Source organism: Diplotaxodon limnothrissa, linkage group LG6, assembly GCF_057381915.1.
Source record: "Diplotaxodon limnothrissa isolate DT_005_m linkage group LG6, D_limnothrissa_male_GT1.1, whole genome shotgun sequence".
Lineage (NCBI taxonomy): Eukaryota > Metazoa > Chordata > Actinopteri > Cichliformes > Cichlidae > Diplotaxodon > Diplotaxodon limnothrissa.
In genome coordinates, this window is record NC_140601.1 from 12,635,325 (window position 1) to 12,652,816 (window position 17,492).

The following is a 17,492-nucleotide window of genomic DNA, read 5'->3' on the forward strand; positions in this document are numbered from 1 at the left end:
TCGCAGTCTGCCTCCCAGCACATTTCAGCGTTTCCTAATCAGCATGCATCTATAACCTGAGCTGAAGGCCTTACAATCATTACGATCTTACAATCTTACTCCGACCTCAAATCTGTTTTTCCCCACCCGCAAAAGCGAGTAGTTATTAGACAGCTCATCAGGCTCTAGGCAATCGTGATAGGTCCTCTGAATCATCAATTTATATGTAATAATCTAGCAATCCACAGATCAACCAAATATCAATACTGGCATATTTTGAATCATCTACCGTGTCACCAATTTTGTGCTGAGCTAGTGTGATATAAATCTGAAAAACCTTTAAACAGTTTAGAATGACAAAAACAAAATAAATAAATAAACAAAAACTAACAATCAGCTATCAAGCAAACTATTTTAAACATCACCACTGGTGCCACCCTTCTTATAAACCAATGAACAACAAATAACTGATAATTAAATTAAATTAACTTAACTTGTAGTTGAAACTCACGTAGTTTAACTCACGTAAGAGCCAGGGTAGGTCCAATCTTTTTAGTAAACTATAAACTAACAACTGCTGGCTTTAGCTTTGCATTTACCGCTTAGATATATGAGCTGTATTAACTTATCACAGTATTCCTGGTGAAAATTTCTAATGTCAAACTATTAATTTAATTTGGAGAAAGGAAAACAAACAAAACAAACAACCCTGCAGTTTTTAAACTCAGTGTTCCTCTACAAAGTTTAAAGATGTAGGAGGAAATACTACATTCCCTCACAGTTATGTCAAATAACACACATTAGATAGCAGTGGACTGCACATACATGTGTATGTAGGCGAAGGGGGCTCACACTACACTCTTTGGCTGAGTTCCGGTGTACACGACGGACACTTAACGCTTCAGAATAAGCACTGTAGATAGTAATGGCACTGGCCAGGCAGGCAGGCACCTAGACTGAGCTTGGAGTTCTGTGCGCAGGCTTGTGATATAGCAGAAGACTTCTAAAGTTACACAAGGGGCCAGTGTGACCGTTTAAAAAAAAAAAAGATATATTGTGGTCTTTTTTGAGGGTAATAAAAAAAATCCTATATTTAAAAATCCTCCCGCAGTAGAACACGACTGCACACTCAAAGGTAAACAGTACAGAGCTGAGGTGCAGTGATGTGGTATACTGGGAAGAAACAAACAAATCGGCTGCCCTGAAATGACTAATGAACTAGCTTCAAAACATACACAATAATACAACATTAAGTCTGAGATATGACGAAATTAAGCTGCAATAATAAGTAATAGTACCTGCCTTGTACATACACGATTCAAATAAAATGAAAACAAGTAGCTAGAATACTTGTCTTATTAAAAATACGGTAAACAAGTTATGCAGAGAACTGTTATCTGAACAAGGTGATGTGAGAGATCACTACGTGACTTCTTGGAATTGAGGGTGAGCAGGTTTCTCTGTTCTGAGGCTATGAAGTCAACGAGAGGCAGGCTAAATGTTCCACTCCCCAAAAATCTTCTGTCACCAGCTGATGAGGAACAGAGACAGCAAAAGGCAGCTAGACTCCCGAGAGGAACAAAACTGCTTCCTTTACCGTCCTGAGCACCGATTGAAGAGTTTCCGTGGTAATGTAGCAGCATCGTAATGGTCTGCGGAGGACGGGCTCCTCCAGAGCAGAAGTGGAAGACTACTTTAAACCTCTCTCCTTCAGCAGTCCCCTCACCCTTTTCCCATCCATTGCAGTAGAAGTGGAAGACTGGTCAGACATACCTGAACAGCTCTCCTTGATCGTCCACAGTGGAGACAGGACAGGTGAAATAATTTATGTTCTTCTACTACCCGCTGTATCATCTGACTGAGCTTTTTTGCTTTATGTGGGTTTGGATCCAGGCGTTGATGCTCCGTAAAATTAACCGCCTCCTTAACGCTTGAGCTTCGACTATGCAGCGCAATCTCCATTCGGTCGCACGTTACTCCTTCCGCCTTTCTACTTCCCGTTGTTCGTTTTCTGGCAGGTGAATTTCAATCCCACCTGAATGTTTTCTTCCTCTTTTTCGTGCCATCTGATTTGTTTTCATGTTCCCAAAATTTCAGTCAACCTTCTCCACCTTCCCAACGATCTTCTCCTCGAAGATAGGCAAGATTGCGTCATCGTCACGAACCTCCTCGAACACCACACCACAGTCAAACTCGTCGCTCACTTTCTTGAAATAGAACCTAAACACAAGCACAAGTGTAAGAGCACATCTTTAACATTCCCACACACACTTATGGCTTTTTAAAACCTGTCTATGTATTTACCTGTAGTGGCCCTTTTTGGTAAGCAGCTCCTTGAACTGGCCCAAAGTCACTACACGGCCTTTAACAGATGTTCGATAGGGAATTGGTTCTCCACAAAAGTAGTAAGCCACTGTCATGTTCTCGCACATTTGACGCTTTCCAGACTTGTGCCTGAGACAGAAAAAATACACGTAAACACACAACATAAAGAATAAACATTAATAATAATAACAATAACCGAGTACACAGAATTTGGCCTGACACCTACCTAGGCTTGACCTGTTGTAGTGCAGCCCTCCTCCTCTCCTCCTCCAGCCTCCGTCTAGCCTCCTCCAGCTGGGTGAGGGGGTTGGGAGCTGGGTTGGGGGGCATAGCTGGGTCCTGGATGAAGGGATGAGAAGGCTGGACTTGGGTGGATGATGAGCCGGGGATAGCGGTGGACACTGAAGAAGGGTTACGTAGTTGAGCAGAGACCCAGGGGTGCACAGCTCCAGGCCGCTCCACTGAAGCTGGACGTGGCGATTCGCTGCTGGTTCCTGTCCTCCTTGAGCTACTGGTGCTCCCTCTGAAAAAACAAGAGAATTGCCTGCATTAAAATGGGCACAGGAACTAGAGTCTCACAATATGAGACTATGCTAAGCATAGTCTTATTGATCGCTATATCAAGAACCACTGAAATTCTGGTTCTTGATATAGCAAGTACGCGTTACTCAGGACAAACATTTAAAACCTGAAGAAGAATAACCCCCAACATAAGCAGAAATGATTTGTTCGATGTATCCACGTGCTCCCCTGTGAGATTCTCCCTCTCCGATGCTGCCTAAATATCACTTTACTCTCATTTATTAGTAGGCTCCAAATTCCATTCATTTGCAGTAAACGTTAAATATTTCTAAGATATGTATGTCTCTCTGATCCTGTTTGAGGGGAATGGGCATCTGCCACATGGTGTTGTACACAAAAACTCATTTTTTAGCATCACTGGGGAAGAGAATTAAACTCTCACAAATAAAGTTATACTTCACTTGCGTTGTTACTGACAACATGTGCAACAAGTTCCTTCCATGTTAGAGCAGAACACGGGCAATCTGTAACACATCTAATGCTGGAGGGCGGCCTTGCTGTTAATCTTGTTGGCACAGGTCTGTTATATATGCCAGCTGACTAGTGCCCGCACACACAGTTATGTGGTCATGGGTTAATAATAAAGAGTAATCATTAGCCAGGTTATTGCTTAGCTGTGGGCACAATCGCAGATTCCATTTGCCGTTATCAAAGTGTCATCTATAAGGTCACAGAGACATTCACTTTGCTAGGAGCAGAGTCTGCTTTTACTTTGATCCTCTGCTTTAAATGGCGACCAACAACACAAAGTGTTCTTCTTTTTTGCCAAGTAAAATATCAATGCCAAACCACTGCCAAATAAAAAAAAAAAATTCAATACACTATATCTGATGAGAAAGAAAACACATCACCTGTATTCCTAATTTAATTTTTATTTCATTATTTGATCTTAAGAATTTTAAAAATTTCAACAACTATAAATTACTGTCAGCTTTAAATATAAAACGACTCACCCATGGGAACTCTTTCTCTGTCTGTCTCCATCCATCATCCATTGCAGGATCTTCTGGTTTCTCTCTAAATCCTCCATTGGTACCTGTGCCTCCAGGCCACGCCCACTCTCGTCACCTTTCCCCGATGCCTCTGATGTCTTCTTACAACCTCGCCGTGATAGTGTGCTGCCTTTACTACTGCAGAACAAACAGGTAACAAAAGAAAAAAAAAAAAAACAGTTGGAGTCATCCGATTACTTAACAATAAGATACTTTACTGCCACTAGGGCACTACCAGGATACGGACTTGTCATTAATAATAGTATAATACATTAAAGAAATACAAATGTATGCAAAGTTCTGGAGCCTATCCCAGGGTGCACCTGTCACAGGACAAACACACAGAGACAACCATTGGCACTCACTTTCACACCTATGGGCAATTGAGGTTCATCAATTAACCTAATCCCACTAACTGCAAGTCTTTGGGTTGTGGGAGAGAACCCATGCAAACATGGGGAGAACATGCAAGCTCCACACAGAAAGATCCCGGCCTGATGACGGAATTGAACTCAGGACCTTCTTGCTGTGAGCCAATCGTGCTCAGTGGGAATATGGCTGTACGGTAAAAACTGTTCAGGAATTGTCTAGTTTTGAATTTTTCATGAATCTGTATCTCTTAGCAGACGGTAAAAGTTCAAAAACATTTTAGGCAGGATGGAAAGGGTTTTTGAGTTGTATGCAAGCAGCAAAGAGATGAAGATGTCACTCAAAGCTGGTAGGTGGAAGTTAGTGACGCCTCTGCAAAGCTGTTCCCCTTCCATACAACTTCCTATAGACCAAGTGCACACGCTTACCTATAACCCATCCCCTCGTGTGTGCTGGCTCCAGCTCCGTCAGCATAGTTTCGACTTCTCCCGGCATACTGATTGGCTGACTCTCCATTCCACAGGAAGTTGGGCTGAGACCTACTACCCGTTTCCTCTGGCCCATCCCTTCCTCTGTGGTGGTACAACGGCTTGTGGTGATGCATACCTGAGATGGAAATCAGTAAAGTAAATGGAAACTCACAGCACTGACATCTGTGCTATTTCACCTGAAGAGTCAGTTATGGCTTGCCATTAAAAAAATTTGTAACAGGATGCACTAGTTAGTCCAAGCATATTATAGTTCCTTCCTGTGTTGTAAAGGCACATTAAAAATCTCAAGACTCCATCTTCACATTAACTCAATATAATGAGCACGAGTTAAGCCTACTCTGTTATACCAACATCAATATTAAACAGAGCAACAACAGCACATTATTCCACAGCAACACAAACACTTGAGCAGAATAACAACTATTTCTTGCTACTTGAGGTTACATTTGCCAAAAACTACAGTGTACAGTAGGTGTGGGGAATACGGTCTCCAAAAAACCAAAACAAAACAAAACACTCTTAAAAAGACGGACACAGGATATGAACCAGGTATAATGTTGAAGTATCAGCATTAACTTCTAATGCACAGTTCCGCAAATAAATAAAATAATTTTTAATGTTTGTAGAAATAATTTACCCAAAGTTGTGTAATGTAAGAAAAAGTCTGCACTTTTTCTAAATGTGTTTGTAGAACTGGAGAGGACATGTAACTGTGTCCGTTGGAGAGTTGCTTTAGCGACATGTGGTATTGGGGGCAGAGCTTAACACAGAGAGTAACCTGGGCCCACATTTAGATCGTGGAAATCGTGCTCGACCATTTCTCCCTCCCCTTCACAGCCTCTTACCTTTGACTCCAGCAGCAGGCAGACTGTGACCTGCACCTCTGTGTGCAGGGTAGTGAGGCGGCCCGATTCCCCCGTCAGGTGAACGCGATGATTTGGGAGGAGTGTGCCGACCCCCTCCTGCTAAGGTGCTGTTGTTTGCCCCTGGCGACTGGCAGCCTGGCGTCCTCATCACCCGCTGTACATGCTCATCCAAAATAGATTCTGGGTCGTCGTCATGGGGATCATCTATGGGGACCAGGCCTCCGTAAGTGGCGACTGTTGCCGTGTTAGCAGTTGTCTCGGAATAACGGGCACCATAAAGAGGTGGAAACGATGAGGGGACGGGTAGAGACATGCTATGAGAAGACATTGAGGTTGTCATGGAGACGTCAGCATCATCCCCCTCTTCTTCCTGTTAAGAACAGAAAATACATTTAGTTTTTCAATTTTAAAACTGGGTTGTACATCAATACAGAAGACAATGATTAAGGTGATGGAGGCTAATAAATGTGTTTCTTTTTTTGCCTAGCCTTTCTGCCTGTGTATTACAAGCCGGATGGCTTCGTGGCAGTAACCTGACACCCAAGGGAAAAAAAGTAAATTAAAAAAGAAAAAGAAAAAAGAATTGGGCAAACTTTATCTAAAAATGCTGTTGTGCCAGTTCACCTGATATCAACTCACTTAGAATCACCAATAATTAAACTATCGATATATAATCCCAGAGTGATTATCTCTTCTCTTGATGGCATAGTCTCTCTTCTTACCAGCAGCAATGAGTCTATACAGAAGCTATCACTGTTAAAGTGGAATGCTAGAGCCAGATTAACTGAGTGTAATATTAAATTCCCACCGTGGCTGGTCACAAGAAACCGAAATGGCAAGTTTTTCTGGCAAGAATCTTGTTTGTCACTTGTTATAACAATGTGTTGCTGCTTAATAGGGCTGCACGATTTTGCATAAAATGAGAATCACAATTCGCTCACGATTTTCTTTTCTAATATAAATATTTATTGCACTTATTAACTGCACATCCACTTCGTAACAGTTGAGACTAAACATAAAAACAATTACGTCTCCACCGTTGCTCGACACTGCGTGTATACAGCAGGTAGTGCAACATTTGAAAAATAGTTGCGGGACGGCACCGTGTAGCGTTTGTCTAGGGTGTTGATCATTTTCCTAAATCCCTCGTTTTGCACAGTGTTGATGGGAGCCATATCTTTGGTCAGGTGATAAGTGATAGCCTCCGTAATTTCTTTGTGCCTGCGGGAGTTCGACAGGTATAGGGAGGCGCTGTATAAGGTTCCTGTTATTGATGTTTGGGTGGTTGACCGGGACGGATTTTCTCCTGTCACTTTCTTGGGCTTTACAGCTTCGTCATCTCTCACGTGCTCTCCGTTGTTTTTTCCCTGCCAGCTGACTTCTGTATCACGTGGTATAAGCCTCCGCCCTTGTCATTTGTTGAGCAGGAAGAGTGAGCGCTTGTTTTCATGCAGATTATGTCCCGGATCAAAATGCGGTACAATCGTCATCTTTTTTTTTTTTTTTTTTTTAAATCGTTGTCATTTGGAAATGAGATCACACATAAGTATGAATTGAGATCGCGATTTTCTAACGATTAATTGTGCAGCCCTACTGCTTCATACAACTCTACCCTACTGCAAGAGAGTAGAATCAATCGCTAAACTGTTCACAGGCATTTCTGCATATATGGCATAATGCATTGTCTAAATTTCTACTGTGTAAATCTCCTTGTAGATGAGAAGCTAGCTGTGAGTCTGGAATAGAAGTGACAGAGCTGCATAGGCAGGCTGACTAAAATGGAAACAACTCTTTCTTTCACTTACAAAGTTTTAATTTCGAAGAATTAAAATCACATTGCAGGGTGCATATATATGATCGTGTACTCACCAGCCGTACTCTCTTCAGCCTCTCTTCAAGTCTTTCCTGAGCCTCTCGCTCTCTGAGCACCGTCTCCAGCCTGCTGATAAGCTCCGCTGCAAACCTCTCAGGCTCTACGTGGATGTCCTTTGGCATTCGATACGTGCGCTGTGTATTGACACAAGTAGAAATTATTACATACTACACACGGGTGCATATGTCTGCTGCCATAATTTAAATGGCAAACTTATAAACTAATATGCATTTAACACATTCAAATGGGAAAACTTAACTTGTGCAAACAATCAATGTTAGCAATGTGTGACAGTTATGGTAATTCCTTCTCAACTACTTGCAGATAAATACTGCCTTAAGACCACCTCACATTATGAGCTAAATCTGCCTGCTGTGTATAGTACCATTACATCTACTCCTCCTACTTCTTCAAACCCAGAATTTAGGAATATGTAACTATGTTTTATTCCAAAGTTTTAACTGGTATCAATCAGATGCCTCTCAGATGTCACTTCTGAGTGTCTGTACATCAAGTGCTTTTAGTTTTTAATGGGGCTGGTGATTTCAATCAGTGTCCAAGTTGATCCTGAACTTTTAAAAATCCAGTGCCAATAAGTTGCTGAACTTTAGCTGTACTCATTTTGACCAACAAGCTGGTAGTGCACCAGGACCTCAGCTTTGCATGGGATGCAGCACCTTTACTTCCAGTTTAAACTGTGGAATGTGCACACAAGTCACTTCACTGACACCAAAAAACACACAGCACCTCTGGCAGCGATTCAACACAGTAGCAGGCTACAAGCCCACCGATCAGACATGCTGTAATGACCTCGCACTGCCAGATAACCTCAATACACCAACAACAAAGGGCTCCCGTCGTCACCTGCCAAACAGATCATGTTCTGAAGGAATGTGTAGAACAACTGAAAGATGTTTTCACAAGGACATTTTCAACATCTTCCTCAGACAAAAATAACATTCCCACTTGTCTAAACGGCACCACTATAATTTTGTACCCAAGAAATCTGACCCAGCTTGTTTGAATGACTACCACCCTCTAGCCCTCACCCCAAGAAATGTGAAATGCTTTGAAAGGCTTGTCTTGCAACATAATAAGTCACATCTCCCTTTTAACCCCTAGAATTTGCATGCAGAGAAAACCAGCCTACAAAAGATGCCATTATATCCACCCTGCACCACCTCAGTCTGACTCACCTGCAATACAGAAAGTCATACACATCCTACTGATTCAAGTCAACTTTTTACACTATCTTGCCACAGCAGCTTGTGGAGAAGCTGAACCTGCTCCGTGTGGGACCTGGTACCTAGAACTGGATCTTGGGCTTTCTTACACAGAGATGGCAGATGGCCAGAAAAGGAAGAAAACAACACAATATGCTGAATACAAGATCGCTTTAAAGGGTGTGTATTCAGTCCATTATTGTTCAAGATGTGGATACATGACTGCTCTGCTAGTTTTAACACAACCACACCAAAAGGTTTGCTAAGGTAGGCCTCATTGCCAATCAAGATGAGTCAGCACACAGAGGAGTTGACAGCCTGACAACCTTAACCTCAACACAGGGAAAAACATCAACAATGAGATAATTGCTGACTTCTCGACAATCAGTTTCACCTTCCACTGATTGTTGGTTCTGTGGTAGAAACAAAAGCATGTAATTTCTGCCGATATGCCAAACTGATGACATCACTTCCAGTTACTACACCACCACAGCCTTAATCAAAAAAGGCCTAGCAGCACCCTCCGCCTCCTCCACATGCTGCAACTCCCATCAGACATTTACAACCAGTGCAGTCTGGGCATTGCCAACGTCCCCACTCATCCTTCTCACAGCCTGTCGCAGCATTCGCTCAAGGACACCCCCCCCCACACACACACACACACACACACACACACCAGCTTTTCAACCCACATCGATCACAATGCTGAACCAGAACAACAAGAAGGGCCTTACTTAACATATTTATTTACTTGTGCATCACTTATTTATTATCGTCATGATATTTTGCACTGAGCAGGATGCCAAGCCCAAGTTGCTCTCCAATGCATCGATCCGTGTATGAATGATACACTGAAAGCACTTAAACATAAAAAAAAGTATGAAAAATACGAACAGGTGTGAATTTAGCAAAGATTACAAAGTTGTATTGTCACATAAAAGCCTAATAGTGTGCAGAAAAACTTTAAAACTGCATTCCAGTGTCAAATTCTGCACATATTTCACTGTGCATGCAGCAATACAAGAACTGATATTGCAGCGAATTGCTGTTTGTACTCACAGGTATATGAGGTAGGGGCACACGTCCGTTGGCTTTGGCACTTTCATGCATCTCTTTACGATGCTGTTTCCAATATCTGTATGGAGGAATACCATCTCTACACAAACACAGAGGGAAAAAAAAGATGAACAAAAATCAATTACAGATCTGTAACATTTTTACAAAACTCAAAAGTGTAGTATTGTCCGAGGCGCAGCAGGCTGTCTGTGAGTACTTACACACTGCTGTCGGTCAGTGACATTGTGTCTGCATCGCTCGACATGCTCTGCTGCTCACTGTCATTGGCACTGGTTGCTGGAGCCCGCGCATAACCCATGTTTGCGTAGTATGGGTTTATCGGCTCTCTCCATGGCCTGAAGAAGAATTGAGACATCGTGATTCATGCGAAGGAGCCATGTTAAATTTTCAGGGGTTCTTACAAAACATTCGCACCAGTTTTTTTTTTTTTTTGCCTTAGTCATGTCTGATATGATGCTTGTGAATTGTGCTAAAAAAAAAATGTGTTAAAGGCTTCAAAATTGTGAATTCAAAAGTGTGAAGCGTCCCGATTAAATACACAAAATGGAAAAAAAGGCTCAGAAAGTTTGGCTGCACACTAAATTTGCTCTTCTCAAGAAAGACTTGTGTTCATGATTTCGCAATAAGACAAAATGCCACCTACTCTTGATATAAGTGGGTGTGCTGCAAAGATTCCCCGAAAAGAGCTATTTGCAATCTTGAAAGGGTTACAAAGAAGCTAACAGAAAAAAGTCTCAGCCTTGCCACATGAATATTTCCACTATAAGAATATCAACAGGTATTATATATTATTACTTATTATAATGAAAAATATTATAGATGTATTTTGGAAATGTTTGTAAATGACAAACTCTAATTACCAAAATATTACTCTTGCATAATACTAGGTCATCTACACCGCTATACACGAAACAAGAAACACCCACCGTTTCCCACGGGACATGATAGGGCATGTGATTATGTACGCGCACATGCATGTATGAAAGGAGGGGCACTCGAGCATTTTAAAAATGAATAAACATAACATAACCCAACCCAAACAAACATAACCTGACATCTACTTAGTAAGAACATATACAGAAACAATCAACAGCCTCTCCACAAAGTTCCTCCTCAAACAGATCAATTCTGAGTCCACTCTCTTAGACTGCAGCTGGTCCCTGTTCTGTTCTGAAAGTCTCAGAGAGCTCAGCCCAGTAGCATCAGCTCTCCGCCTGCTGTGGGTTCTACTTAGAGCTGAATCTAGGGCTTGCATCAGATCTCCAGAGAACCAAATACAAACGTAACCAGCTGCAGTCCAAGTCTGTCCAACTGCAGGACAAGGGAAACACTAGACGCAAAGGATCGAAGCTGACTGGTTAGCACAGAACATTCAGATCTAGACTATGTTGTTTTTTTTAAAAATTGACATCGCATGGAAGTTTCAATAAATGTTTAGATATTATTTATGTTATGACTGCAAAACAGCAGGCGTATACACACACACACACACACACCTGTACTCCCTGCTGTCCTGCCTCCTCCTACTGGCTGAGGCTCTCTGTGGTGCCGTCTGCATCAGCAGGGTCTGAGTCAACCTGCAAGCTGGTGTGTCTCCACAGTCGTCCTCATCTTTCTCTTCCTCCACTTCCCTCACTCCTCCTCCTCCACACCTAAGACCACATTTATGTTATTAAAAAAAGTCAGATGAATTATATTACTTTTAAATATTTAGACAAATGAATTTCAGCTTCAAAACTTTGTTAGAGCTGTTCTGATCAGCTGAGACAGATTAGTGAAGTTTACAGTTAAATCCTATGCAATGCATCAGAATTGAAATGTGGTATAACACAAAGTCTCAGGTTCCTTTCTCTTCTCACCTCCACTCCTCATCCTCAGCGAGTGTAGGCAAATACCCAGAAACAGGCTTGGCTGGTCCTGATGAAGGGCTCTGATCACTGGGGTTTGGCTTTGGGCTTTCTCCCCCTGTCCGTGTGTACTCCAGGTACAGATCTGACTTAAGGAACAAAGGGTAGGTGTTCTCCTCGATTATGGTCTGGATCTCTGTCTGAGCCTGGAACACACAAAGACCAAGTTGGTACAATAAAAATGAAGACATTATTTCTCACCTCTCACTAAGTTCACTGTGACACAGTGCTCCCAGACTGAAAGGCTTTGCCCTTTCAAACTATATATTTCATGCCAAATGAATACTCATTACAGACCAACACAATTACACAGGATATACCAGCATTTATGTCAGAGACTACACAGCTAGGCTAACACCTATTCCAGACTGAAAAAGCAATGTGTGTCAAACCACATGCAAGCAATAAACCTGAAAGGGTCAAAGTGCATCCCTCGATGTGGCTTCGCACAAGTCAAGTTGGTTTGAATTCTAGTTGAACAGTACACAGCTTTGGATTTTATTACTTTGATGACTTGCGGAGAAACAGCAACGGAAATAAAATCAAACGTAAGTCTGTGGAACAGCTATAAAGAAAGCTAATTGAAACAAGCTTCATTTGGTCCATCACAGTAATACCCATGCATTCTTACTCAACATAACATTATTAAGTATACTCTATGAGACTCAAGTCTTTAAGACTGGTGATAGAAGTCTCATAGAGTATACATGTGGTCTCAACATTAAGAAGATAAAAATGAGCAGTCATCTACGCAAAACTGAAAGTGTTCAGGGTTAAAGAGGGCAGAGAGGAGCAGATGATCCTTTGGTGTGGTTTGCTCATTAAGGCAGAAACAAAGCACAAGGAAACACAAATCTGTAGTTTAACAAAACAGCGACAAGTGTGTGACTTCTCTTGCTCTTTTACTTTTCCTGTCAGGATGAATGCCCCCTGTCAACCACAGGAACACTGTCAGAAGATCAGAAACTGATTGAGGTACTCAGGAAGTATAGCTGCACTTACACCGTGGGAACCTGGGTAAGCTTATAGTTTGAGTCACTGTTCCCTCCCCCTAAATAAAACCCTAAAGTCAATAAAGCAGAACTGAACGGCCCTGACAAATCTAACACGTTTCAAGACAGCAAAAGCTCCTTGTTCTGAGATTGTTTTAAATATTCAATGGAAATGAATACATGCAAGAACAAACTCTGTGAATTATAAATATGCTACTTTCCATGTTTTTAAATAAAGATACTCACTACAAAATCTGATCTGTATAAGGGCTGGTTAAATAGATATGGCTTTAAGTTCCTTAAATCTGGGAGTAAATATTGACACTAAAATTATAACTACTTGACAGGAATAGACCTAGTGCAGTGAGAAGAGCGAAAAACATAAGTTCCCAGCACCAGTCAACTGAAAGCACAGCCATATGAAAGCCATTGTCTGATTTTTTTTTCATCATGAACCATCTTGCCAACATCCACAATTCAGTTTCAGTTTCCTAACCTGTCGGCCTGCAACACTGCTTAGCATTGGCACCTTAATGGCTACAGTTTCCATTCCTTAGCCAAATCTGGCCATTTAAACAAACAAAATAATAGCTGTCAGGAATGAATAACAGTATCTACTAGACTGTTCTCTTCAACCTGACTGGCATTCTGTTAAATATTACAATATAAAATTCTAATAACCTGTTCAAAAATGGCTGCATCGGGATGCGGCTTTCCCACGCAGTCTCTGATGAAGCTCTTGGTGGCAGCTTTGATCTGCCTGGAGACGATCCCATTCCCATCTACAATATACTTTCTGTAGATAGCCTTGGCCAGCTTTGCCCTCTTGTCCTGGCTGGTCTTCCTGAACCCAGAGCAGGCAAACCAGAAGTCGAGAAGGTCTGCACACCCTTCCTGGCACAGGAAGGTTCTGAACAGCTGGGTGCCTTCCCTGTCGTCCAGGAGGGAGTGAAGTGACTCGGCCCACTTCAGGTAAGGAGGGGTTGGTGAAGCAGAGCCCTCAGGTTCATAGCCCAAGTCCAAGTCAGGGCGACGTGGGGTCGCAGACGAGGAGGAGGGTGTATAACTTGACGGGTCCCCCATTTTAGACGACAGGGGATAGCCTGCGGTTTGGGAAAGGGTGTTTGGACGGGTGCTGACTGACTGGACTGGGGTGTCCACGTCTGAGCCCTCCTCACCAGGAACCGGGGGCCGCGGTGCATCCTCTGTAAAGTGGGTAGGGGCACTCATGGAGGCCACAACCCCACCCCCGCCCCTGTACCCGATCCCATGCAATTCTCTGACAACGCTCATGTCTCTGATTGCACAAGGCAGAGGTCAGATATTCCCCTTTAGCAATGACTTGGCTGGCAAACAATTCACCCTGCAATGGAAACAAGAAAAGCAGTTAGATGTAGCAGTGGAAGGTGATGACTCAAATACAAATATTATTGCTAAGGTGAGAATGATGACTTGAGTCACACCTCATCACTGAACTGTGTCACCCCACTAATACACACACAGTATGTATATATTTAGAGTGCGAGAGATCACTGAGTAATAACGTTAGATGATGAGCAGACACACGAAGTATGATACTAACAGTATGAGACTCATGAGAATATAGTCATAGAAACTGAAAATACAGCTAGTTTGTTAACTTGGCATCTAAACTTACTAGCAAATACACCTTAGTTTAAATAATCTCGTATTTCTCCAACTCAATCTCCAGTTTAACGATGACGAACTCAACATGCTTTACTTGAGTATCCAAGCTTAAGTTCACCAACAAGTTTATTTCGCCTGTGTAGCAGCTAGCTTTAGCGCTAACTCCTGTCAAATAACACGCTCGGTATTGCTGGACACTGTTTTGCAAATAACCAACTAATGCTAACAAGCTAAAATGGCTAGCTAGCCTTGTAGCAATGCCACCACCAATGCCAGGGCTTTGAAGTGAGAATCTCATTCATCTTGGCCTGCAAAGACTGTGGGGGATGGGCACCGAAACAAACTCCACACAACACGGGCCTCCGTGCAAAAAAAGGAAAAAAACTTCAGCACTAGAGGAAACTATAAACGTACTCGTAAAGAGCACATTTGTACAGAAGCAACGCAAACTTTCTTGTTGGTTAACCCCAACAAAACTAGTCGCATAAGATCAAACAAAACAAGAAAGCGAGGGCACGTTTCTGACTCTGCTGGCTGCAGCGCCAGCTAGCTTGATGTGTTAGCTAGTTTTGATTAGCTGGCTAGCTTAGCTAGGTCCGTTAACGTCCGTGTTTTCCACAAAAGTTTACGTCCTACCGTCTCTGAAAGCCCGTTCCCCGTAATCCGCTGCATTGGGGATACTGGCGCGAACAGTGTACTCCAAAACGCAGCATATGGATAGCTTTTGAGATTAAATATTAACGAAAATAACCCGTCGTCTTGCCCTTAACTCCCCATGGTGGCTGCTTTCAGAGCAATAATACAGAGCGAGTACGTGAGTGCACGCCGACTGTAAGCGGAGCGTAGTACGTTTCTAGAAATGCGCCGGATAGAAACGCCAAACACACGAAAAAATACCCGAGATTCTTTAATCTTATCCACGATAAATGCAGCGATACGTGAACGTTATTATAAGTGTCCAGCGTGCATAATTTCCAAATAGTTACAAGAATACAAGAAATGTAAAATTATTTACTATGCAAGGCAAAACTGACTGATGCAGCATTTTGATTCTGCAGCAATGTAGAGCTAATTCAAATTGTTTTATGGGATATTTACTGAAAATGTGTTTGTTTCAAAACCAAAGTATGACCGCCAAGTCAATGTAGTAAAGTACAACTAGACTCCAACAGCATTTATGGAAAAAGGAAAATGTGCAAACTGCACAAGGTTTAAATATCCAAGTAAATTTAACCTATTTTAGAAACGCACCTAAATCCTGCAATTTAGCAAAGAGAAATTAGGTTCTTCTTACTTCTGATATTTTAATGGCTTTGCACTTAGAAGGCAGGCCATATGGTAGTGTAGAATAGTGTAGTGTAACTACACTATTCAAAGGCTTACTTTGAATGTTGCCAGCAACCAGTTACAACTGGAGCTTTTCTGACAATGCTCAATCATTCTCTGATGCATTAGTGTATGTATGTTTTTTGAATTATGTATTATTACTATGAAATGTATGTTAGCGCAGGCCCTTAACTGCTATTATTACCATTTTATGAACCTACTTAGTTGCAGGTAACAGTGCAGATCAAGAAACATGCAAAAGTATCACAGGAAAAAAAATACATCTGGAACCATAAGTGTAGTATTATTACAGATTATATGATTATATTATTATTGCAATGGCGACTTTGTGTAGAATGATTGTATGTAGGTAGCTATAAAAATAGTGAAAATCTTTTTACTCTTCTGGAGTAAAAAGTTGATACTACTGCTTCTCAACACAATGAGAAAGACATGTTAAAAAAGTAAGCTTGAAGTATTTATTTATGTATTCATTAGTTTATTTGTTAATTTTCACCACTGTGGGTACATTAAATGAGTTATGAAGAAGAGTTTGTACTTCGTGTCGGTTCTATATGTCTCCGTTCTATGTCAAGGTAACCAAAAAAAGTGCACAACGGCGCCCCCATTGGCAAGAACGAGCAATTTCACAATATCTCTAAATGAATGGAAGTGTAATTCAAACGGTAGCCTTTTAATAGACTCCAATAAAAAAGTTATTCACGATAAGCCGACTGCACCGTACACTGTCACGCACATTTAAAAAAAAAAGTGGATGAAAAAGAAAAAACAAACAAATAAATAAATGAGCCAGAATCCCCAAACAGCACCAGGGCACCACAATAGATCAGGTAGGCTACGGCTCACTTTGCTCCAGGCAATCTGTGAGTCTAAAGGTGAGACAGTTTTTGAGCAACGCGCGATGACAAAACAAGGCGACTCACCTCTAATGCGACTTTGCGTCTGAACAGGTGCTCAGTCCGAAGAGCCCATCTCTGCCGGCGCAGTGACTCACAGGACAGAGGGAGCACGCTGCTGCCGCCACCTGAGCATGTCACTCCTCTCCGCCGGGCTGTCAGTCATGCAGGAGCACCGAGCTCCCACCGGCTGCTGGAGGGACGGAGAGAGAGAGAGGGAGACAGAGAGCGAGAAAGAAGGGTGTGTGGGGGTGTGTGTGTGTGTGGGGGGTGGGGGGGGGGGGGGGGGGGGGGTGGGGGGGGACTACAGTTATCAGGCTGGGAAAAAAAGAACACCTGAACGTGGCCTTATTAAATGTTATTCCACAGATGTGTTGCAAATATCTGATATGAGCCATGTGTTACTGCATGATGTAAATTTGCCTTACACGTGGATTAAACTGTCACGTGTCTTAGTAAGTAACAAGACTAAAGAAATTACTGCACACACTGCCAAATTTTTTAATTTCTATAATCAGCAAGAATGATTTCAATTCACAGCACTCCTCGTCTTTGACAACAGCAAAAACATGAGAAAATACACTAATGCAAATGTCCATTAACAAATTGTTTTTGGTATGAATTTGAATCAGAAAATGAAAATAGCCCATGCCAGTAAAATCAGAAGAAGCAGCATTTACTCTCTTTGGAGATAATAAAACCAAACCAAGGATGCATGGAGCTTACTATGCCTCCTGAGGGGTCGTCAGGCCAGCTGTCCCATGTGAAGGAGAGCAGGGTCCGGTGGCTCAGGTGAGGTCCAGACACCTGTCCTCATCTCTGCCCACTCCTCGATGCACTGCTTCTTCATAACAACTCGAAGCTGGGAAATAATAACAATAATCATCATCACCATCATCCTTCCTGTTAAAAGGGAGTTTGTCCTT

The 17,492-nt window shown here is 42.1% G+C and overlaps 1 protein-coding gene across 2 annotated transcripts; it reads right to left on the reverse strand.

Annotated features, from left to right (window-relative positions):
* Positions 1-504: 504 nt before the first annotated feature.
* Positions 505-15,114, reverse strand: LOC146630226 (axin-1-like). 2 transcript variants are annotated; one of them, XM_085355672.1, is made up of 13 exons: positions 14,960-15,114; positions 13,358-14,039; positions 11,637-11,830; positions 11,274-11,429; positions 9,978-10,112; positions 9,760-9,856; positions 7,474-7,611; positions 5,584-5,974; positions 4,676-4,853; positions 3,840-4,013; positions 2,531-2,827; positions 2,284-2,433; positions 505-2,199 (listed from the first exon to the last, which is right to left on the reverse strand). In XM_085355672.1, exons 2-13 carry the CDS (start codon positions 13,967-13,969, stop codon positions 2,073-2,075), a joined length of 2,649 nt encoding a protein of 882 aa, XP_085211798.1. In that variant the 5' UTR covers positions 13,970-14,039; positions 14,960-15,114; the 3' UTR covers positions 505-2,072. The 2 variants fall into 2 exon arrangements, with proteins under 2 accessions (XP_085211798.1, XP_085211797.1); XM_085355671.1 differs by having other exon boundaries at positions 3,840-4,016.
* Between the last annotated feature and the right edge of the window lie 2,378 nt (positions 15,115-17,492).